Here is a 23,783-nt window from a genome sequence, read left to right on the forward strand (position 1 = left end):
CAGGAATGGGGATCCCTGGGTGGCTCAGCGGTTTAGCACTGCCTTCGGCCCAGGGCGTGATCCTGGAGACCCGGGATCGAGTCCCACATCGGGCTCCCTGCATGGAGCCTGCTTCTCCCTCTGCCTGTGTCTCTGCCTCTCTCTCTCTGCCTCTCTCTCTCTCTGTCTGTCTCTCATGAATAAATAAATAAAATCTTAAAAAAAAAAAAGTGCCAGGACCACTAGCAGACACGTGGTCAGGCCGCCGTGCCCGCACACCGGGCAGGGCTCAGCAGTGGCCAGCCCCGGTCCTAGAGGCCGAGCACTAGCCTGCAGTGGTCTGTGTGCTGACGAGCTCGTTGGTGTGACTTGGCCTCCCACATGTGATGCACCTGCCTCCACTGCTGTGTCCACAGGCCTGCACCCTTTCTGGCGGCTCCGAGCGCTCACGTCTTTCCCTCCCCGGCTGTGGCCACTGGGTCTCTCCCTCTGCGTTCTGTGGCTGGTGGGATGCACCTGGTGGGGCCCCGGGATGGCCTGGCAGTCACTGCTGTAGATCTTAACGCTTCCTCTCTGGGCCTTGCCTTCTGCCGGCCTTCCGGGCCCTGATGCTATGTCCCCCGTGCCCCACACCAGCTCCTCGGGGCAGGGGGTCAAGTGAAGGCTCCATGCAGACCTTCCTGAATTTGAGGTTCTCACTGGGGCTGCACCAGAGGCTCCAGAGGAGTGAAGCCGGGCTGCTCAGAACAGGACAGGCTTGACCGCAGGGCGGGCAGGTGCCAGCCAGGTGACCTCCAAAGGCAGGAAGTGACACGGGCACTCTGGGCCACTGTGCCTACTGCCCTGGTGTGCGGGTATGAGTGTGTGCCACAAGATGTGTGTGAGTTAGAGTGTCCTGGGTCCCTGGCTAGGCTCAGAGCCGCCTCCTGCAAAGCCCACAGGCAGCCCCAGGGTCCAGCATGCTGACAGGTGTGGGCTGGGGACTTGGGGCTGAGTGACTGGCACAGCCAGGCCGGGGTCTCGGATCCTGCAGGATGTCATATTCAGACTCATGCTGGAGGCCCCAGGGAGCAAACCTCAGATGCCAGCAGGAGGGGAGCCCGGGGCGGGGCAGGGCGGGGGCAGCCCGTGGTCCTGCCACAAGCTCCAACGGTCTGCTCCCCCACCAAGAAGAAGGCTTGAGCTGTGTCTGGTTCTCTCAGAAGAAGGGTGGCTGAGACATCTGGTGCCCAGGGTGGTGTCAGGAAGTGGCGTGTCATCCCTGTCCCCTTGGTGGAGGACCAGCCTCGGTGGGAGCTTCCGGCCTCCTGGGGGCCGCCACACAGCAACGTCGGTGGCCTGGGTGACAGGACTCCTCTGGGATGGGGCAGGCTGTGGTGCAGGGAGACCAGACCATCCACGGTGCTCACACTGATGTTGGCCAAGCCTCGGCTGTCTTGGCGACAGTGGTGGGAGCTCCATGTTAGCTGAGCAACAGGTTTGGGCTGGACGGTAGCCCGTCCCGAGCTTCTGGGCCTGACCACTGACCCCTGCCCCTCTTACAGGTCACGGTCACCACCATCGGCTACGGGGACAAGGTGCCCCAGACGTGGGTTGGGAAGACCATCGCCTCCTGCTTCTCTGTGTTTGCCATCTCCTTCTTTGCGCTCCCAGCGGTAGGTGCTCCATGCTGGGTGCCCCCAGGGAGGCCCACTCACAGGCCCAGCTCACCTTCCACCACCCCCAGGGGGCCCTTTGCAGCAGGTGTGGGCAGCAGCCAGGGTGTTGGGGGGGGTCTTTGGTAGCAGACAGCGGGGTGCAGGCCGGCATATTCAGCCCCAGGGCCATGGGGAGACACCAGTGGCAGCTGCCGCATGAAGGCAGGGGTGGAGTCTGTGTGCCTGGTGAGGCCTGGGCCAGGCCCTGACCTATGTCCTCCCCAGAAATCACCGTGAGGGTTATACCTCCCCATTCCCAGTGTGTGCACATAGGTGTGTGTGTGTTACATGTGTCCTTATGGACACACGTGGGCATATGTATGATGTGTTACTATGTGCACATGAGTAACATACACACACCATGTATTGTGTGTTGCATGTGGACACATGTCCGTGTTCTGTGTGTGTATGTGTCACCTACATATAAACACATGCAGTACGTGTGCACCTCTCTTGTGTGCTGTGTGCATACAGTATGTGCATTTGGGTTGTGTGTGTACAGTGTTTGCCCACGTGCTGTACAGTATGTGTGTGTGCATGTACGATTGATCCCCTAGGTGGATGGGGAGCTCCCTCCCTGACGAGTGGGTCCCGTCCATCCCATTGTCCATCCAGGGATGCAGCTGCACACCCTCCCACGGGGCTACCTTCTGCCCACCCTGTCTCCCCGACACCCGCACTGTCTCCCTGGTTCCCGTGTCCCACAGGCCGGCCAGGCAGTGGCTGCCTGCGTGGACGTGAACCCTGGCCTCTTCTCCTCCCCAGGGGATTCTCGGCTCTGGCTTCGCCCTAAAGGTCCAGCAGAAGCAGAGACAGAAGCACTTCAATAGGCAGATCCCGGCGGCAGCCTCGCTCATTCAGGTGACGGCACCTGCCATTGTGATGGCCAGTCTCACGTCTGCGGGTGAACACAAGCTAGTGTCCATTCTGGGAATTCAGAACTGGGAACTGCTCTTGGCCGTGAAGCTCAGTGCGGATCCTTCTGGAACATAGATCAGCCGATTTGGCAACACAGACGTACACACCCGTCGTGCCTTCTCCTGGGACATGCAGGTGGTCTGACAGGGTGGGCACTGGAGCGCGGGGCGCCCATCTCCCTTCCTTGAGGGTTCTGTGGGAGGTCACATCCTGGGGGGCAGGCCAGGGGGCCAGGATGTGCCCTGGCCAGTCCTGGGGTGGGGTGGTCTTTCTGTGGGCCCCTCACCTCTCAACCACAGTGGCCAGCCTTGGCGTCTTGTTCCTCGTTCTCCTCCTGTGGCCACCCCTCTGCTCTGCACTGGAGCAGGTCTGGGAGGCAAAGGGGAAGGGTCCCTGTGTGGCCATGTCCCAGGGTGGCTAGGGCTCTGCTTATGCAGCATGGGCACTTCTGAGTGTCCCTGGCACTGCACGGGGCTCAGGACTCCCCGGTGGCAGCAGGTATGGACTGGTGAGCTGATAGCATGGCTGACGTCTGGATTCATGGGCCCCTTGGTACCTGATGGGGACCCTAGGGAGGCTGTGACAAGCCTGGGGGGCTGGTGGCAGCAGAGCCTAAGAGCAACGGGGAAGGGGGGGGTCCTGAGCTCCTGGATGTTCCGCTCTGCTCTCTGACCCAAGCTCCTGGACACACCAGAGGCTCACTGGGCCTTTTAATGCACACAAAGACTCAGGCGGATAACCATTTGCAAACAGGGTCCCGGAGGGTCCAGGGGCAGCAGAGTACGGATGAGCAGGCCCAGGGCTCACCTGAGGAGGGCCGGGCAGAGTCCTGGGGCTCAGTTGTCATCAGCATCATCCACCCGCGGATGTGGGACCCTCTGCCCAGCAGGGCAGCTATATCCAGCACTGGATGCTCCCCTGGGTCACCCCTGTGGCCTGGTCTCCTGCGCCCTCTGCCCCGGGCAGGGCCCCATGAGGGGTGGCCACCATCAAGCGCTGCTCCACCTGGGAGCCTCAGCTCAACCAGGGGCTCCCCTCATCCCTCTGAAGCCCTTCCGGAACCCACTGTCTGGGGCCTGGACGGTATACCTGGACGGGAAGGAAATAGGGGCCATAAAGCCGAGGGGCTGGGCCCCCTCAGGCCTGGTTTTACAGCCCCATAGCCTTCTCCTTTCGGGGAGACCATAAATCAGGCTGTAAAACCAGCCCAGGCCGCTGTGGGCAGACTATTGTGGGAGGGGAGCGTGGCGGGTTCCTCGCTGAGCCTTGGGCCTTAGGGGCAAGCACCCCTGCAAAAGGCCAGGTCTGAGTGGAATGTTCATGGGGGTGCAGATATGCCCGCCACAGGAGGACCAGGGCCCCAGGGTGTGGGACGTGTAGCGGCCAGGCCATACGTTTGTGGGCAGGACACATGCCCACCGCTGGGGAAGGTGGGAAGTGGGCGTGGTGAGTCAGCCTCGGAGGGGCCAGGCCTGTGGCCTTTCCCATGGGCGGCATGAAGGTGGCCGGGCCTGCCCAGGTCCCCATCGTGGGTGATGTCACGGCTCCCTGGGAGCCCTGCCAGCCCCGTCACCAGCAACACCACTAGGATGCGTCCTCATCTGAGGCTCCTGGCACCCCACCGGTCCCCCACTGCCCACTCAGACACGGCGTGTCCTCCCCTCGGATCACTTCCGAGGGGCATCACTTCCTCCCTGCGTGGTGGCCACAGGGGCATCTCTAGAGCATAGGCCCAAGGCCTTCTGCACCCGCATGACATCCAGAGGCTCCCCACGGCTACGGATGGTGTCCAGCGCTGGGAGCCCACATTTGGGCCTCTGGGAGGGGCCTTGTTTCCCAGGCCCTCTTGCCTGGTGCCCACAGCCCCGGGGCGCCCTTGGTTTCTGTGGCCATCCCTGTACTCGCCGTGCAAGCCCCAAGGAGAGGCAGCCATGGGTGTCTGTGCATCTGTGGGAGGGACAGGTTGGGGAGATGCTGGCAGGTGCATCGGTGCTCACAGGTGAGGGCCTCTGTGATGTCTGAGCTGTGAGTACTAGCCAGCGCATGAGGCTGCCTGGTGCAGGATCAGCCATAGGAGGTGGGGGGCTGGCATGCAGGATGGGGTGTGGGCAGGATGGGGGAGCTGCAGCTCCCACGGGAGTCCCAGCGGGTAGCTGACCGCCTCTCCCTTGTGCTGGTTCAGACGGCGTGGAGGTGCTACGCGGCCGAGAACCCCGACTCCTCCACCTGGAAGATCTATGTCCGGAAGCCCGCCCGGAGCCATGCCCTGCTCTCTCCCAGCCCCAAGCCCAAGAAGTCTGTCATGGTAACGGCCCCCACCTGCACCTGCAGGTGGATGGGATCCCCATTAGTGGGTGGGGAGGCTTCGGGGGCCACGGCTCCTGGGCAGGGTTTGACCTAGGGTTTCATCTGAGCCCACATTGGGGCATCACCACTATAGGCCCTGGGGGGGGGGGTGCATCTGTGCCAGGCCTTGAAGCCCCAGTATCCCCATGGCTCGGGGCCCTTAGGAGCAGCCCCAAGAGCAGGATGAGCTGGGCTCTGGCCAGTGGTGGGAGAGAAGGCTCTGGAGAGGGCCCTGGTGTCAGGCTTCCTCTGCTGGGCACAGTGGGTGTCTGTCAGGTCAGAGGTGGCATCCCAGCTTGGGGAAGAGGGTCTTGAGGTTGGTGTGCAGGGGATTCGGACAGGCTTCGGGTGGCATGCTGAATGAGGGTGGTGCCCACTCCCGCTTGGGGGCGCCCAGCTCTCCCGGGTGCCAGCTGCCCCCAAAGCCTCTGCACCTTCTGTTCCCTCCCAGACCCCTCCGCCTCCTCCCAGTCACCTCCACAGAGGGGTCTTCACCAGCCCCTGCTGTCCGCCCCCCCCCACATGCCGTCGCTCTGCGGCCCTTGTCAGCACGTGCCCTGGTGCACTTGTGGACGTTTACCTGTCTGCCCACCCCTCAGCCCGAGCTCCCGGGCAGTGCCTGTGCCGAGCCCCCCACGGGGCCCCCGGCAGCATCACCACGCCACGGCCCTCCCTGTCTGCCTGCGACCGTGCCGGCACTTAGCCCCCGAGGTCTGGTTCCCTGGCAGGTGCCCAGCGGGGACCGCCAGGGGGTTCTGGGGCCGGCGGACGCCTGGGAACCGCCAGCTTATTGTTCATCATCTTAGGTAAAGAGAAAGAAGTTTAAACAAGACAAGGACAACGGGGTGAGCCCTGGAGAGAAGATGCTCACGGTCCCCCACATCACGTGCGAACCTGTCTCGGAGGAGCGGAGGCCAGACCACTTCTCCGTGGACAACTGCGACAGCTCTGGTGAGACACCCTCACCCGGGGTGGTGCTACGGGGACGGGGACGGGCGCTCGGCTCCCCTGACCTAGCGTCTGCCCAGCGACGTCCTGCTGTCCCCACACCCCCAGCTCAAAGGCAGGTCCTTCTGAGGAGGTGGGACCCCACCCTGGAGGGACCCTCTGTCCTGCTCTGTCCCACACTCTGTGCTGCCAGGTGCCCGGCCCGCCTAGGTCACGCCATGTGGCTGGCAGCCTGTGGCTGGCAGAAAGGAGGTGGCCCATACATGTGACCCCCCCCATTCCTGGTGGCGCGGGGATGGGGCATCAGAGCCAGCACTGTGCACCCACACTTGGCCCATTCCTCGGCACCGTGTGCCTTTGCTCTTCTGTCATCCTCTGCCCGGCACCCACCAGAACATGCCAGCTCTTCGGCAGTTGGAAGGGTAGTGTCACCATCTCGACTGTAGCAGAGGGACAGGCTCATATTGTTCCTGACCCTTTGTGCCTATGGGTGCCCACCCTGCCAAGTGCTCCATTCTCAGGCGGCTGACCCCCGATATGCCCCCCACATTGATCGCAGCCCCCCTGGCAGAAAACATTCCGGGCAGGGGCTGCAGCCGCTCCCTGCTCCTTGGGGCTGTCTGCGGACCGGGCCGGGGCGCCCACCCCACCGGGCATGGGGCCATCCTGGCCCCATCACGCGCTGTTGGGATTCCGCTCTGGCTCAAATCTGGCCACTTTGCTGGTGAGTCCCCAGGACGCGCTCCCCGCCCGCCCCCCGGAGTGGGCACAAGGGACAATTGTGCCAACAAATGCCCACCCCCCCAACTCCGGATTCAGGGGCAGGACCATTGTCGCCATGCAGATGGGGGCTCTCTGTAAATGCTAATGGGCAGGTCGGCCGTGGGTAGAAGCATCTCTGGCTGTTTGCTGAATGCGGAGCGCTCCATTCAGACTGTTTGCTGTTATTAAGTACCCGGGGATGCCTGCGGAATGTTAACGAGGCACGAGAGCAGGAAAGTCAGGCGCCCTTTGTGGAATGCTTTTGCACGGAGGAGTTTTGCTTTCCCGCCGACGCGATAAGTCAGCCCAGCCTGGAGCCGCGGCGTTTCTTGTGCCTGAGCCATTGGCCTGGCCCCCGGGGGCCCCGAGTGGCCCCCAGCTGGTGGGTGGCAGCGGGGACTCTCAAGAGCCCTGGTGGGGGAGGGAGCAGCGCCAGGAGGGCCTGCCGCTCGGCCCCCATGTGGCAGGGCGCCAGCGGCTGTGCTGAGTTCCGCCCCCAGGCAGGACCCAGGCCTTGCACCTGAGCCTCGCCCGCGGGTGGCATCTGGGTGCGCCAGGGGGCATGTGAGGCGGGTGCCATCTCCATCCCAGCACTGGCCTGTAGCTGTCTCCCCAGCTCCGTGGTTTCTCTCCATGTCCCAAGCTCACCGTGTCTCTGGGCTTCTGTTCTGTGACACCAGGGTCCGGGAAAGAGCTGCCCACCCACATTCACGGCCTGCAGAGCCTCGTCTGTGCCCCTGTGATTCCCAGGCGGGTTTCCTGTTTTCATGGAAAGGGCCCGCAGGAGGACCCTTTGTGGTGGCAGGCAGTGTGGACAGTGGGAGCCCTGCCCACCAGGCTCCCATCCCTATGCAGGTTCCAGGCCCCCAGCTGCTCACTTTGTCCTGGTCACTGGGGTCTGCTCTCAGGAACCCCCTGCATGCAGGGCTGGGTGGAGGCCCATGGGGTGGGGGTGGCAGGGGCTCCTTGGCATCCAGGGAGGAAGATGGGCACCAGCAAGGGAGTGGAGCATGTGGGCTTCTGGGGTATTAGCGCCAGGCTCAGCCTGGGTGGTCCCAAAGGCTTTTTGGAGGAGGAGGTGCCAGTGCCGAGTAGGGCTGGCTGGGGGGGTAAGCAGCAGGATGGAGATGGGGGACAACCATGCCTCTGTGCGGCTCCACGTGGTCTCCAGCCTAGGCATGCCACGTGTTCTCCTCGTGTGAGGTGGGTGCAAGCCTGCCCTCCTTGTGGAGAGAGAGGCCACGTGGGCGCCTGGCGTGCTGGTGCCGACGTGCCAGGAGCCTGCAGGTGTCAGCCAGCCTGGGCCCTGGAAGTCCGCAGAGCAGGAGGAGCCGCAGTCAGCTTTGTGTTCCCTGAGCCTCAGCCAGGATGGTGAGGACAGGAGGCAGGCAGGATGAGCTGGTGGGACATGGTCCCTGTGGGGCGGGGGGTCAGAGGAGCCAAAGCCAGCAGGAGGGGCCTGCGGACCCTGGGCAGCCTGGGTGCGACCCTCCAGGGCAGGGCAGTGTGAGATGCTGGGGACGCCAGGTACAGAGAGGCCTTCACCTCCACCACACACTCGTCAGAGGTGAGCAAGTCCTGGGAGCTGTGCTGGGGATGCGCTGCTGCGGAGCCCGGGGCTGCGTGCGGTATGTTCACAGAAGAGCCTGGTGCTCATGAGTCTAATTTGTGGGGTGCAGTCTGCAGGCGGCACTGTGCCTCTGGCCACACCTGCCAGGCCTCACCCCCCCTCCCTCCCCTCGGTTGGCAGCCGTGCACATAGTGAGGGTCCTGCAGGGCTCCGCCAGCTGCTGTCTTGGGGCTGGCACCCCAGATCCCACCCAGCACCCCAGATCCCACCTCACACCCTGTCTACCACTCAGTGCCCCAAATCCCACCCCATGCCCCAGATCCCACTCCGCACCCTGTCTCCCACCCAGTGCCCCGGATCCCACCCTGTGCCCCTTCCCCATGTTAGCTGCTATTGGCCTCTGTTTAGGTTTTGTCTTTTTAAACAATCCTCTGAGTTAGTCACTTGTATGTGGTTGAGATGTGCTTACATTTACCAACAGGTTTGCTAGGTTTCCACTTCAGAGCTTGAGTTTAACGTCCTTCTTCCTGAAGGGCCTTGAGTGGTTAGTGGTTCCTCCAGTGATGATCTATTGACAATCAACTCAGTTTTTATTTGTCTGAAATCTTTGTATTTTGCCTTTGCTGTTGGATGGTGGTCTGGTTGGGGAACAGTCGGGTTGAGATACATATTCCCTGTGAACACTGGCAGGTGTGCTGCAGTGGCCAGCATACACATTCTGTCCGGCTCTCTGGCCACCCCGAGTGAGTGACCTGTCCCCTGGGGATCTCAGGTGCATCTCCTTGACTCTAGTGCTGGGTCGTGTCACCACTGTGAAGCAGGGAGGCGTTAGCTCTGTCTGTCCCGCCATTGGTTGTGATTCCTGAACCTAAGGGTTCATGTCTTTTATCCAGTTTGGAAATTAGTACAAATGTGTCACAATGTACCACCTGCCCTCACGGCTCTGATCTGCCCTGGGAATGTCCCTTTGGCCATTTCGTTCTGACCTCCGTGGCTGGCTCTGGGACTTTCCTGCTTGGTCTTTCCACATGGCCTTCCTTGCGGTTTGTTTCCTGTTACCTCACTGCTCCGGCATCTGATCCCCAGCCAGGTTAGTCTACCTGCTGACATTTTAATTTCAAGGATTTCACATTTTTTCATTTCTGTACATCCTCATGTGAGGGCTCGATTCATTTGATCTTCACAGCGTGTACCCTCTGCATAGCGTACAACTCTGAATTTCTGGATCACTTGAACGTGCTTATGTCATCATCATGTCACAGTGTTGTCACCTGTGCTATGACATCATCATCCCTGTCATGATATCATCACCCATACCATGATGCCATCATCTGTGCCATGATACCATCATCCATGTCATGACGCCATCCTCCATATCACAACACCATCACCCGTGCTGTGATGCCATCACCCACAGTTTGTGGAGAGTCTACCTCTGTTCGCTGTGGCTTCCCAGCTCTTTCCCATGATGGCTTGTTTCCCTATGGTTGGTGGAGGTCTTTATCTGTGGGTCTCTCATGTGCCCTGTTGAGGGGACGTTGCTCTGCAGAAGTTGTTCCTTGGACAGGGGGACCCCGTGAAGCTGTCCAGAACGTTTGTGGTGTGGAGTTTTCTAGGTAACCACGTGGTGTAAATACAAGCCCTGAGAACAAGCCCGTCCACATGTAGCAAGAGGACACGTTTTGCTTTTACTCCAAGGACACAGGCCAATACAAACCGATTTTCTTTCTTCTCTGCGTCTGCCACGCCTAGGTTGGCAGTTGGTTTCCATCTTGTGTAGTTTCTGTGATTTGCATCTACCCTCCTACCATCTGTTTGACTTCCTGGCAGCCTAGTTTGTAGGTAGAGTCTTGGTCCCCACTTCTTGCCTCGTGCTGGTTCCAGGCCCAGCTTCTTTGTCCAGTCCACACTGTGAGTGGATGCCTGGGATTGCCCGCGTGGGTCTGCATTGTGGCAGCAGCTCCACTTTTGGGCCTTGGGGCCGCCCTCATGGAGCCCACAGAAGACATTTGGTCATTTCAGCGAGTTTGGGAGTTTGTAGAGAGAGGCCTGTGATGGCATCAGGGCCACTTATTACTGGAAACAGAAGTCCTCATCTTTGTGACAATGTTCCTGTCAAGGGGAGCCATGAGCTCCTGCTGGCAGAGGACAAGGTGGTGATGCTCCAGGTCAGAACTTCCCTGGGAGGGTCCCTCAAATCAGGAGGATTTCAGAGGTGGCCCCTTGAGATTCTGAGTCAGGGGTTTGCAGGAAGGCCCAGGAGCTTGTCTGCAGTGAGCCCCCGGGTTACTCTGGGGAATGTTCTGGGGACCCTGAGGATGAAGCCCAGCACTGACCGCAAGGAGTCAGAGCAAAGCTTCTGTGACTTCCAGGTCTGTCTCACCTGAGCCGAGGGAAAAGCTCCTTGTTCAGGATGAGAACAGGGTCCCAGGCCCCCTTGTGGCACCTGCACCAGGGTTCAGGTCAGCCATTCATTACAACAGCAGATAGAAAAGACTAAGGAGGGATCCCTGGGTGGCGCAGCGGTTTGGCGCCTGCCTTTGGCCCAGGGCGCGATCCTGGAGACCCGGGATCGAATCCCACGTCGGGCTTCCGGTGCATGGAGCCTGCTTCTCCTCCCTCTGCCTGTGTCTCTGCCTCTCTCTCTCTCTCTGTGACTATCATAAATAAAATAAAATAAAATTCTTTAAAAAAGAAAAAAAGAAAAAAAAAAAAAAGAAAAGACTAAGGAGCTTCCTCCGTGTCATAAAGGCAATCAACATGTAGACTTGGGCTCGTGAGCTTAGTGAAGAAAGATGGGCTGCTTTTCCCCTGGGATCAGGAACACGGCAAGGGTCCCTGCTCCTGTTACTTCTAGTCCACAAGGAACTGGAGATTCCAGCTGGTGGAACAGTCAAGGAAAAGACACTCCAGACATCCAGATAGGAAAGGAAGAGGTAAAGCTCTCTCTGTTTGCAGGTGGCGTGGTTTTCTGTGTAGAACACCTGGTGCGTGTGCAAGACAATCACCAGAACCAAGGTGTGGACAGAGCCAGGGCCACATGCAAATATCAACTCTACCTCCTCGTTCTAGCAGCAAATAATCTGAAATCAAAATTTTAAAAATACCAGTTCCTGGGGCGCCTAAGAGGCTCAGTTGGTGAAGAGTCTGCCTTCATCTCAGGTCATGATCTCTGGGTTCTGGGATTGAGCCCCAAGGCAGGCTCCCTGCTCAGCAGGAATCTGCTTCTCCCTCTGCCTCTGCCTGCTCTTGCTCTCTCTCTCTCTCTCTCTCAAATAAATAAATGAAGTCTTTTTTTAGAAAAATACCACTTACTGTAACATTAAAAACATGAAATACTCCGAGGACAATCTGGCAAAGGATGCAAGCACTGCACACTGAAAGCCATAAAATGTTGCTGAGAGGCGCCACAGAATCTCTAGGTCAGCAGAGAGGTGCGCTGTGCTCACAATCACCAGCCTCAACGTTCATCTCTAAATTCAATTAATAACAGTCAGAATCCCACCAGGCATTTTGTGGAAATTAATGAGCTGGTTCTGAAATTTGCATGGAAATAACCCTGAAGTTCCAAAACAACATTTAAAAATGAACAAAGTTGGAGGACTAGCCCCAGCATAGAGATAAGTAAATAGATGATAAACAGCATAGAGTGTAGATAAACCTACACACACATGGACAGGTGACTTTTGACCAAGGTGCAAAGGCGGTATTGGGACAACGGGACCATCCACCTGCCAGAAAATGAACCTGGAGCTATGTCTTGCATGATATATAAAAATCAGTTCACAATTTATCACGAAAATAAAGGTGAAGTCTAAAAGTTACAGAAAAGGGGCACCTGGGTGGCTCAGTCAGTGAAGCTGCTTTCAGCTTAGGTCATGATCTCAGGGTCCTGGGATCGAGCCCTGTGTCTGCTCCCTGCTCAGTGAGGAGCCTGCTTCTCCCTCTCCCTTCCCCCTGCTTGTGCGCTCTCTCTCTCTCTCTCTCTCTCTCTCTCTCTCTCAAATAAATAAAATCTTAAAAATAAAAGTTACAGAAGAAAATGCAGGAGAAAAATCTCTGTGACTTTGAGGTCTAGGCTTCCTGAACATGATACTGGCAACATGAACGACCATAAAAACCAGCCATTTGAACTTTTCAAAATTAAATCTCTTTGAAAGACAATATTAAGAGGATGAAAAGACAAAGCACAGACAAGGAGAAAATATTTTCAAACCATCCATCTGATAAAGGATTTGTGTCCAGAATATAAGAGGGATGCTTATGGCTAAGCAATAAGAAGACAAAAACAGGCAATGATGGAACAATCATCAAAGAAAAGAAATAGAAAAATAGAAAAGCACAGAATATATTCAATATTGCTAGTTATTAGAGAAATGCCTGTTAAAACCTCAAATGAGATATTACTATACAATTATTATATTCATTTTACCAAGTGCTGTGACCCTACAGGGGAAGAGGCTAACACCCATGCAGTTACCACCCAGGATGCGGTGCTGGGGCCCTCGTGCTCTGCTGGTGGAGCTGCAAATGGTGCCACTCTGGAAATCAGACTGGGAGTTTCTTAAAACGTTGTATGTGCACCTGCCATATTATGCAGCCATTCTAATTCCTGAATACGTGTCCAGACACACATACTGACACTCATCGTGGAATATGTTCATAGCTATTTTGCAAAAACTGGAAACATGGAAAATGCCCATCAACATCTGACAAAATGTTATCTGAATCACGGTATACCCACACAGTGATGCTCAGAAATAGCAAAGCATGAACCATGAGCGCATACAACAGCCTGGACAAATAGCAGAATAATTATGATGAGTGAGAGAAGCCAGACCAAAAAAGAAAAAAAAAAAAAGAGAGAGAAGAAACAAAGAAAGAGAGAAAGGTGCGGGGGGGGGGGTGGGTGGGAAAGAGTACATAGTGCTTTATTCTATTTATATGAAACTCTAAGAATTGCAGAATGTTTTAGAATGACAGCAGGACGAGGCAGCTGTCTTGGGATGCAAGGGAACAGGGATCAGATTGGGAGGAGTGCAGAAGGGCTCAAGGGGACCCAGGGTGGTAGGTATGCTCAGGATCCTGATTGTGCCGACGGTTTCATGTGTCAGAAGTTACTGGAATTGTACCCTGTAAACATGGGCAGTTTGTTACATGTCCATTAGGCCTCAATGGAAAGAAACATAAAATATTTAGCATAGCAAAAAAAAAAAAAAAAAACTTTTAAAATGATAATCTGGGGAAAACAGCAGCCGCTCATATCATACACATAGGGCTAACTGCATCAGGATATTGGGAAACACTCTAAGTCCCGAAGACGAGAGGATAAAAGACATGAAAACAACTCTAGAAAAAGGAGATACTGAGATTCCTACAGAGGCACAGATGCTGATAATGTCAGTTATGATCACAGAAATGTAAATCAATGCCCTGGGAGCTTGGCTCCTCTGCGGAGAGTCACCTGTGGGCCAGTGTGCTCGGAAACCCTCAGCCCAGCCACCGGTGTGGGAAGGGTAGGCTGGTGCAAGCGCCTGGCCCAGAGACCCAGAGACGCTTCAGGAGATTTGCATGAAAATTCAAGATGCACGTGCCCTTCAGCCCTCTGAGCAATGTAATGCACTCACGTTGCAGATTTGCAAAATGACCCACAATCAGGGCACTGATGTTTGCAGTCGTTAAAGAGCAAAAGATGGGCAAACCGCTGGCGTCCCTGCGTGGGGCTCTGCTTCGAGGAAGTGTGGTGTGTGCCCCAGACAGCCACTGACGCGCCAGACTGTCCCCTCGGGGCCCAGGCGGTCGAGCGCTCGTGGGCGTGGCCACAGCTCAGGCCCTGAGGACGAGGAACGCGGCCCCCGCCCCTGTGTGCGGATGGAGGCCGAGTCCCGGGACAGCCTGAAAAGAGCGCTGGGATCACCTTCTCGGAGGCTCAACAGCACGGCAAAGTTGTAAAACCATCTGGGCTGGTGCATGTGTTAAAGGAGATCTTTAATCTCTTTTTTAGTCTGTTTTATGCTAATTTGTTCTAAATCAATGTGCTGCCTCTTCGGGGTAATGTATTCATTGCTATTTAATCCTCGAGGGTTGCAATTATGTTGCTACTTGGTAGCAACAAAGTTACTTCTAGTGATTTTATGTTCTTCCGTCTTGGTCAGGTCTTTGTTTCTTGCTGGAGCTTTAATGGTTTCGCTTCCCGCCCTCCTCTCCCACCGCCACCCCCCACCCGCCACGGACCCCAGTCTCATGAGAGATTTATCCATTTTATTTTATTTCATTATATATTTACTTTCTTACCCGAAAATTACCTTTTGGCTATCTACGTTCTCTGTTTCCCTGGCTTAGGCTTTTATGTCTATTAATTCCCTCTCCTGGATTAATTCGCTTTTTAAGAAACGTAATTAAGAGTAACACTTGGCTGATTTAAAGTCTTTCTTCTACATGGCGTTTTAGAAGTTAGATGTTTTCCTCTGATCGCAGCGTTAGCTGCGGTGTAGATCTTGCCATGAAATATGTGCCTTGTCTTTGCTTTCTTGATCGTGTTTATTTTATGTTTTGACTTTCTCTTTAATCTAAAGAGATGTTTTCTCAGAAGATGTTTTTTATCTCTGTTGTTTTTAATTTAACAGGCTTATAGAGAGAAGATACGGCCTGTGAAATAGTTGCTTTTTTCCAGTAAAGATTTTCTCTGAATCCAAGTGCAAACATAAAAGCATTGCTTTTGTAAATGTTCCACAGGCCTAAGTTAAGATATATTCTCTATCTGCAAAACACAGACTTTCATTTGTATACACAGATAAAACCTGCGTTGCGATGGATCGTACACACACACAGACACCCACACCCACATGTGCACGTACACATTCTGCATCAACCCAGATCTGCCCTACCTTTCCTGGTTATTATTACTGTTTTAAAATCTAACACCAAATTTTGAAACAGGAACAGTCAATCCTTCTTCCTTGACAATTTTGCCTTTAAAAGTCTAGTGGCATATGATGTCCTGGGCGCTGGGTGTTATATAAGACTGGCGAACCACTGACCTCTACCTCTGAAGCCATTAATATGTCACATGTTAATTAAGTGAATCTAAATTAAAAAATTTAAAAATGCAAATAAATAAAAGTCTAGTGGCAGAAACGTGGAATGGTTCCAAGAGCAGCGCGTAAGCCAGACTTCCTGCGGCCCCAGGAAGCTCTGCCGTGCTCTCCTGTGTGACCCTGGGCCAGTTCCTGCCTTCTCTGGGCCTCAGTTCCTGTACCTGGGAAATGGGGATCCTAGCAGGGCCGCATCAGAATTGATCAGAACGTGTGAGTGCTCAACTTGGGCCTGAGTGGGGCCTGACCACCTCCTCTGCCAAACAGCTCTTTTTTCACAGTTTGTTAAAGTTGTGTTGTTTTCTAGTCTTCACACCTCTCACTCCACAGCTGGGCATGGCGCGTGGGCTTTGCAGAGGCCCTGGTCCTCTGTGAAGGGGTCGTTTGCTTGGCCCCCTCCCCCCTGTGGCTGGTGGAAATAGTCTAGGGATTATTCTGGTTTTCCCAGTCTCCTTCTGGAGCAGGAGCTCATCATGATGTGCGAGCTCGGGGGCTCATGGCACACTTGCACTCTTGCCTCTCCCATTCAGTTCCCCACGCCAGGCCTCCCCACCCCCCCCCACCCCCCGCCCCCGCAGCTGCTGGAACAGTTCATCCTCAGATTTTTGATCTGTCCTTCATTCCCCACGGTGTGCACTTGCCACTTTTCCACTGCCAGGAATCTACTTTGCTTCGGGTTTGGGCCAGTCTTCCAAACACGTCCCTGGAACCCCCCCTACAAGTACTTGCATCTCCGTGTGCTAATCGCCAGGATGCATTCGTTTGCTAGAGGCCACCGTAACACAATACTACAGGCCTTGTGGCCTAAGCCAAGGAAGCTTCTGTCGCCGTCCTGGAGGCAGAAAGACTGGGTGAAGGTGTGGACAGGGCTGGCCGGTCCTGGGCTTACAAAGGGCCGCCACCTTGCCTGCCCTCACAGGGTCTTCCCTCTGGGCTTGTGCATCCCCGGCATCTCTCTCTCTCTCTCTCTCTCTCTGTCCAGATTTCTTCCTTTTATAGAGACACCAGCCCTATGGGAGTAGGAGCCACGCTGACAGCCTCATTGGAACTCCCCCTCCTCGGGGGTCCCTTCTCCAAACGTCACATTCTGAGGTGCTGGGGTGGAGAGCCCCAGCATCTGGATTTCAGGGACTCAGTTCAGCCCTTAACACAGGGACAGGTGTGTGTCTAACGTCAGTGGGCGCTGCCCGGCCTCACCCTCCCACAGATGGGGCTCCCCTTCCTGGCACCCCCGCCGGCTGTCCGAGGTAGGGCAGTGTTCTCTCTCTCCAGCCGCGGGAAGCAGGGTTTCTCCAGCCCTGACATTTGGGGCCAGATCGGGCTGTGTGGAGGGGCCGCCGTGGGTACTGTGGGACATCCAGCAGGGTCCTGGCCTCTTCTTGGGGACTGCAGCCCCGTGTCCCCGTGTTACAATAAGCAGAATGTCCTTGAGTGTCCCCGGGAGTGGGCGTGGGGTTGGGGGGGGGACGGGACTCACCGCTGAAGACCACTCGGCTGAAGGCATAGCTCAGAGCTGTGTGAGGGGTTGTTTGTTTTTAACTGTGTATTTGGAAATAAATTTTGAACTGCAGAAAAATAACAAGAACGAAGAATGAGCTCGGAAACCTCCACGTGCTCTTTATGAATCTGCCATTCGCTGATCGTTAACATTTTGCCCCGGTCCTTTCACCGTGTGTACCCCTTTGCGTATGTGCAATCACGTAGCAGTGTTTGCTGAGCCACTGCAGCGTAAGCCGCACACCCGGCAGACCTTTGCCCCTAGGCATTCCGCTGTGTGTTTCCTAAAAATAAAGGGACCCCCCATTTAAAGCGACGGCACACTTCTCAGCCTCTGCCGCTAAACGTGGCTCCGGTCTCTTCACCTCGTCTACTCTGAGGGTCCCCACGTTGCCAAGTGACGTGGCCATGCCTTTCACAGCGTGCCCCCCACCCCCACCCCCAGTGCAGCATCCAGACTGGGGGCCCGTATTGCCATCTCTTTAGCCTCCTGTAATCTGGAACGTTTCCGGTCTCTGCCTTTAACGACCTTGATGTTTCTGGGGGTTACAGTCCTGCGGCTTCTCGGGGAGCTGGGGGTGGGGGGCACATGCTTCCTCATATTAGATTCAGGTTGTGCCTCTCCAGCTGGAAGGTCCCGTCAGTGAGGGGGGCGGGGGGGGTCCTTCGTGGGGTGAGCCAGCCCTGGGCGCATGATGCTCTCCGCCCCTCCTGGGTGGTGTGACTTTAATCACCCGCCCAACAGTCGTTCTGCTTTGCTTTGCAACCGATAAGCAACTGGGGCAAACCATCTAAAGCCCTAAACATATCCTGTTCCTTATTAAAAAATGTCTCTCTGATTTGGAGGCTTTCTGGAACCAGTCTTTATCATGGTGGTTGCAAAATAATGCCTGTCCAGCGCTAGCACCCCTTCCACAAAAGCATTATAATCTGTCCAGCAAGAGTGGTATTCCAAGAGGAGACATCTCAACATTGCACCGTGGGGAGTTTATTTCTCCCCCATTTATTTGTTTCTGTTGACTTACTATCTACATACATGGGGCCATGGACTTTTTTTATTATAATTTTTTACTGTCTTTGATTATTTCGATAATCAAATTGTCCCGGATTTGGCCGGTGGAAGCCCTTTCGAGCTGGCTTCTGTGTCCTTATGACATGCTCACATTTTTCTGTTTGTTTGTTTTTTAGCATTTCTTTATGTTCTGGTATAACAAGATTCAGGCTTATTTCATACACACTCTGCTCCAGCCCCAGAGTCCACCAATTTTCCAAGGAGCTCTGGTTCTTTTTAACGGGGGATGAAATTACTAGAAACCAAAGTCTGGGCACTGGGTGTGCTTGTTGCTACTAGACGTCTTTTCTGCTCAGCCCTTCTGTGCACGGAGCTAAGAGTGCACATGCAAACACGTGTGTGTACAGACATGCACGTACAGAAACAGATGTGGCCCTGGGACAGCTGGAGCCCACACTCGTGTCCCTTGTTCCCCTGTGTCCACACTGCGTCCTTTATCTGCAAGCCTCCTTCATCCACAGTGAGATGCCTGCCTCCCGGCCCTATTCGCACGCAGACTCACTGCTCACAATGCACCGAAGATGTTTTATTAGTTGCTTTGTCCTTGCTGCTGTCAAATCACACCTCCTGGTGTGTTTGTGATTCTCTCCCTCCTCCCACCCGAGACTGAGGCTGTTTAATCCAGTACTGTGGTCTCAGAGTGCTTGGCTTAGTGATTTTTCTCCTCTCTCCTACTCTTTCCGTTCTCTCCCCTTTCAGTGAGGTTCTGGCACTCGTTTGAAAATTAGTTCCGTACGCTTCATTTTTTTTTTTTACTTGTTTTTTAAAACACCACTTCGTTGAGGTATAATTTACATGCCATAAAATTCACCCATTTGCAGGGTAATTCCAGGAAATTTACGGACTTATGCCATCATCACCATGATCCAGGTTTGGAACACCCCCCACCCCACTCCCACCCTCCGTGAGACCCTCCACGTCCATGTAGGTCCGTCTCTGCCCCAACCCCGGCCCTAGACACCCCTCCTCTGCTTACTGCTGGTGGCCTTGGATGTGCCTGCTCTGGCCAAGCGTGCAAAATGTGATCTTTGTCTTTCTGGCTGTTTTAAGCATGTGCTTGAGGTGCATCCAAATTATAGCACCTAAAAGTATTTCATTCCTTTTCATTGCTAGAAAGTATTCATGGTGTGGACAACCACATTTTGCTCATCCATTCACCTGGTTAAGGGATCATTTTCCACATTGTTTTGTGTTGTTTCTGCCTTCTGGCGATTATAAGAAATGTGGTTACGAGCTGTGCACACTTTCCTTCCTCTTGGAGAGATAGCCAGCAGTAGACTGGCTCAAATGGCGACTCTCTGTTTCCCCTCCTGAGGAATTGCCAGGATGTTTTCTGAAATGGATGTACCATTTTACATTCCCATCAACAATCTGTGAGGGTTTCTATTATCCAGGACTTTATTAATACTTCCTTTTTGTTTGTTGTCTTTAGCCGTCCGGCTAGGGGTGAAGGACTGTCTCGCTTTGGTTTTGATTCGTACTTCCCAAGTGGCTAATGATGCTCACAATTGTTTCATGTGCTTGTTGGCCAGTTATGTATCATCTTTGGTGAAATGTCTATTTGGATCTTTAGCCCATTTTTAAACATTAACGTTAGTATTTTTAGACATTTGGATGCAACCATAAGAGAGAACACAGATTGATCTCATGCGCCCTTTATTTACATGGTTGCCCTGGTGGTCACGTCATTTGAAATCAAGAGTACAAAATCACAATCAGGACAGTGGCATTGAGACAGCTGAGAAGCAGGACACCCCATCTCAGGGGTCCCTGGTGCAGCCTCTTCATAGCTACACCTACTTCCCTCCCACTCCCAAATCCCCTCAATCCCTTGAAACCACTCACCTGCTCTCTAGTTCCATAATTTTGTCATTTCAAGAATGCTGTATAGGGGCACCTGGGTGGCTCAGTGGTTGAGTGTCTGCCTTCAGCTCAGGGTGTGACTGGGTCCTGGGATCTAGTTCTGCATTAGGCTCCTTGCAGGAAGCTTGCTTCTCTCTCTGCCTCTCTCTCTCTGTATCTCTCATGAATAAATAAATTAAAAAAAAAGAATGGCATATAAATGGATTGCACAGCATCTGAGCATTTGGAATTGGCTCTTTTGACACAGCATAACTCTCAAGATTCATCCAATCTGTGTATCCATGGCTCGTCCATCTGTATTGGTGAGTGGTATTCCATGGTGTGGACACACCAGTTGGTTCAACTGCTCGCCTGCTGAAGGACATCTGGGTCGTTCCCAGTTTGGAGCTACTACAAATTCTGGTAGGCTGAATAACAGCCCCCAAAGCATTGAGGTCCCAATTCCTAGAACCGGTGACTGTCAACTTCTATGGAAGACGAGATTCTGCACATATGTGCTTAAATTAAGGATATTGAGATTGAGGGTGATCCTGGATTATCCCAGTGGGCCCGATGTCACCATATATGTCCTTGCAAGAGGGAGGCAGAGGGGATGTGACGACGGGAGAGGACAGTGACATAGCACTGGAAGCAGGGGGAGAAGACACGGTGTACATGTGAGGAAAGGCCACCAGCTAGGGAACACAGCTTCCAGAAGAGAGAGAAGGCCAGGAAATGATCCTCCCCAGGAGCCTCCCCAGGGAATCACACTGGCCCATGGTGGTGTCCAGAATTGCCAAAGAACAGATTTGTGTCATTTTAAGCCACTGGGTTCATGGTAATTTATGACAGCAGCCCCAGACAATGAATACACAGATCAAGCTGGCACGAATGAACAGCTACGTAGAGGTTTTCTTGTGAACATGATGTCGTTTCTCTGGGATGAGGACTGGGAACATACCTGCTGAGTTGTATGGCACTCGTGCGCAGACTGGTCTAAGAAACAGCAAAGCTGTTCCCTCTTGCAGTGTGGGAGTGACCCCGCGTCACCACGTCCTGACTGACATCAGGTGTTGACGCTATTCTTTGTCGTACCTGTTCCATAGGTGTGTAGCAATATGTCGTTGATTTGAGCTGGCGTCCTCCTGAAGGCTGCCGGCACCGAACATCTTCACTGAAGTGTTGGAATTGTTTGCCCATTTGTCCACTGTGGGTTGTTTCAAACTTTTGGGTTTTGAGAAGCCCGTCCATACACTAGATACTAGTCCTAAGTCAGACATATCATCTGTGCGTGTTGTCACCCCCTCTGGCGTCGTCCTCATCCTTCTCACTGGGCTCTTTCCAGAGCAAATATTTTAATTTCAGTGAGTCCAGTGTACCCTGTAGATGGATTGTATTTTTGCCGTCAAGTCCAACAGTTCTTTGTCCTACCCTAGATCCTGAGCGTTTCTTCCTGTAGGCTCTTTGGTAACAGCTCTATTAGGATGTAATTTGTGTACCATACAATCCAGGCACTTAAAGCATCCAATTCAGTGGTCTCATTACATTCCCAATTGCACTGTTGTGCAACCACCACAGTTCTGGATCCGTTTCTCATCACCCCCCAAAAAGAAACCCAGCGCCCTCTAAACACCATGTCCCAATCCCATTCCATCCTGTTTAGCCCTAGCCAATCACTCATCTGCCTTCTGCCCCTAAGGATCTGCCTATTCCAGACACTTTACGTACACGACGTCCTACAATACCTGGTTCTTTGTGGCTGGCTTCTTTCACTGAGCTCATGCTTTCAAGATTCACCCACCATGTTGTGTGTGTACTTCTTTTCTTTTTACAGCTGAATAATATTCCATTGTACGGATATACCATGTGTTTTTTTATCCCTCCATCACTTAATAGGCATTTGGGTTGCTTCCACCTATGGGCTGTTATGAATAATGCTGCTGTGAACATCCATTCAGGTACACGTTTTTTGTGCAGACATTTCATTTCTCCTGGGTAAATACCTGGGAAAGAAATGCTGAGTCAGATGGTAACTATATTTAGTGTTTTAAGAAACTTACAGATTGTTTTCTAAAGTGAGGGTGCCATGTTTCATTCTCACAATGTATGAACACTACAATTTCCCTGTACCTCCACCAACACTTGTTATTATCTGTGTTATCGTTATAGCCAGCTTAGCCTGTGTTAAATGGAATTTCATTGTGGTGTTGATTAGCAATGCCCTATGACTAATGACATCGAGCATCTTTTCATGTTTTATTGACCATTTCTCAATATCTTTTTTGGAATATCTTTTTTGGAAGAAAGATCTATTCGGATCCTTCATCCTTTTCTAAAAATTAGAATATTTGTCTTTCTGTTTTTGAGTTGTGAGAATTCTTCATGTATTCTAGCCATAATTCCTTATCAGGTATATGATATGCAAATATTTCCTCCCCTCTGGGGGATTTCTTTTTGCTTTCTCTAGAATGTCCCTTGAAGCACAAAGCTTTAGTTTTGGTGAAGTTCAATATATCTTTTTTTCTTTTGTTGCTTATGCTTTTGGTGTTATGTCTTAAAAAGTATTGCCAAATCTTAGGTCATGAAGGCTTATCCTTATGTTTTCTTCTAAGAGCTTTGTTATATTTTGGTCTCTGATACAGTTTGAGTTGACTTCTGTTTAAGGTGTAAGGGAGTGGTCCAAATTCATTTTTATCCATATAGTTCCAGCACCATTTCATAAGGTAGTCCTTTCCCCATTAAATTCTTTCAGCACCCAAGACAAAAATCAGTTGACCACAGATATAAGGCTTTATCTTTCAGACTCCCATCCTTTTCTATTGATCTAAATGTCTGTGTCTTGTCTTATGCCAGTACCACACCATTTTGAGTATTGTTACTCTAGTAAGTTCTGAAATCGGGTAGTATGAATCCCCTGGCTTTATTCTTTTTCAAGATGACTTTGGCAGTTCTAGGTCACTAGAACTTCCGTATGAATTTTAGAACCTGTGTCGGTTTGTATAAGGAATTCAGCTGGGATTCTGGTGAGTATTGTGTTCAATCGGTAGATCAGCTTGGGGAAGTACTGTCAACATGACAATGTTGTCTTCCAATCCATGAAAATGGGATGTGTTTCATTTACTTAGATCTTTTCTTTCAATAAGACTTTGTAGTTTTCAGAGTATAAGTTTTGCATTTCTTTTGTTCAATTTATTCCTGAGTATTTTTTCTTTCTTTATTGTGATAAAAAATATATAAAACAAAATTTACCATTTTACCCATTTTACCCATTTTACAAATCTGTGGCAGTAAGTACATTTGCATTGTTGTGCTTTATCCTTTTAACCAGTTTACAAGTCTGCGGCAGTAAGTACATTTGCATTGTTGTGCTTTATCCTTTTTTGATATTATCGTACGTGAAATTTTTTCTTAATCTCATTTTCTGATCGCTTGTCAAAAGTGTGTAGAAATACAGTTGGCTTCTATATACAAGTATATCTTGCAATCTTGCTGAACTTGTTTATCAGTTACAATAGTTTTTTAGTGGATTCCTTGAAATTTTTTCCTATATATAAAATCATGTCATCTGTGACTAGAAATAGTTTTACTTCTCTCTTTCCAAAACTGGATGCCTTTCTTTTTCTTGCCTAATTGTCCTGGATAGAACTTCCAAGATAATGTTGAATAGATGTGGTGGGAGCAGGCATCTTTGTCCTGTTGCTGATCTCAAGAGGAAAGCGCTGGGTCTTTCACCATGAAGTACTATGTTAGCTGTGGTTTTATAGGACATGCCTTTTATCAGGCTGGGGAAGTTCCCTTCTATTCCTCATACCCTAAATGCTGCTCTAGCCTCATGGAAGGGAATGGAATGTTGCCAAATGCTTTTTCTGTGTCCTCTTTTGATAATCATGTCATTTTTGCCTCTTATTTTATTGATACGGTGCATTAGCATTAGTGTAGAACCCCTTCTGTAGAATGCTGGATTTTATTTGCTGGTATTTTATTGAACATTTTGAATCTACTTTCCTAAGAGTTATTGTTCTGTAGTTTTCTTTTCTTGCTTTATCTTTTTCTGGTTT

General features: G+C 52.5%; 1 protein-coding gene across 2 annotated transcripts in view; it reads left to right on the top strand.

Moving 5' to 3' along the window:
- The window catches only part of KCNQ1 (potassium voltage-gated channel subfamily Q member 1), a 323,781-nt gene that overhangs the window by 94,175 nt on the left and 205,823 nt on the right, over positions 1-23,783 (top strand). For both annotated transcript variants that reach the window (XM_041722996.1, XM_041722995.1), the window contains exons 7-10: positions 1,524-1,634; positions 2,442-2,537; positions 4,777-4,899; positions 5,747-5,891. In XM_041722996.1, coding sequence (XP_041578930.1) covers positions 1,524-1,634; positions 2,442-2,537; positions 4,777-4,899; positions 5,747-5,891 — 475 coding nt within the window. The remainder of the gene's footprint in view (positions 1-1,523; positions 1,635-2,441; positions 2,538-4,776; positions 4,900-5,746; positions 5,892-23,783) is intronic.

Source organism: Vulpes lagopus, chromosome 11 (assembly GCF_018345385.1).
Source record: "Vulpes lagopus strain Blue_001 chromosome 11, ASM1834538v1, whole genome shotgun sequence".
NCBI classification, from domain to species: Eukaryota; Metazoa; Chordata; class Mammalia; order Carnivora; family Canidae; genus Vulpes; species Vulpes lagopus.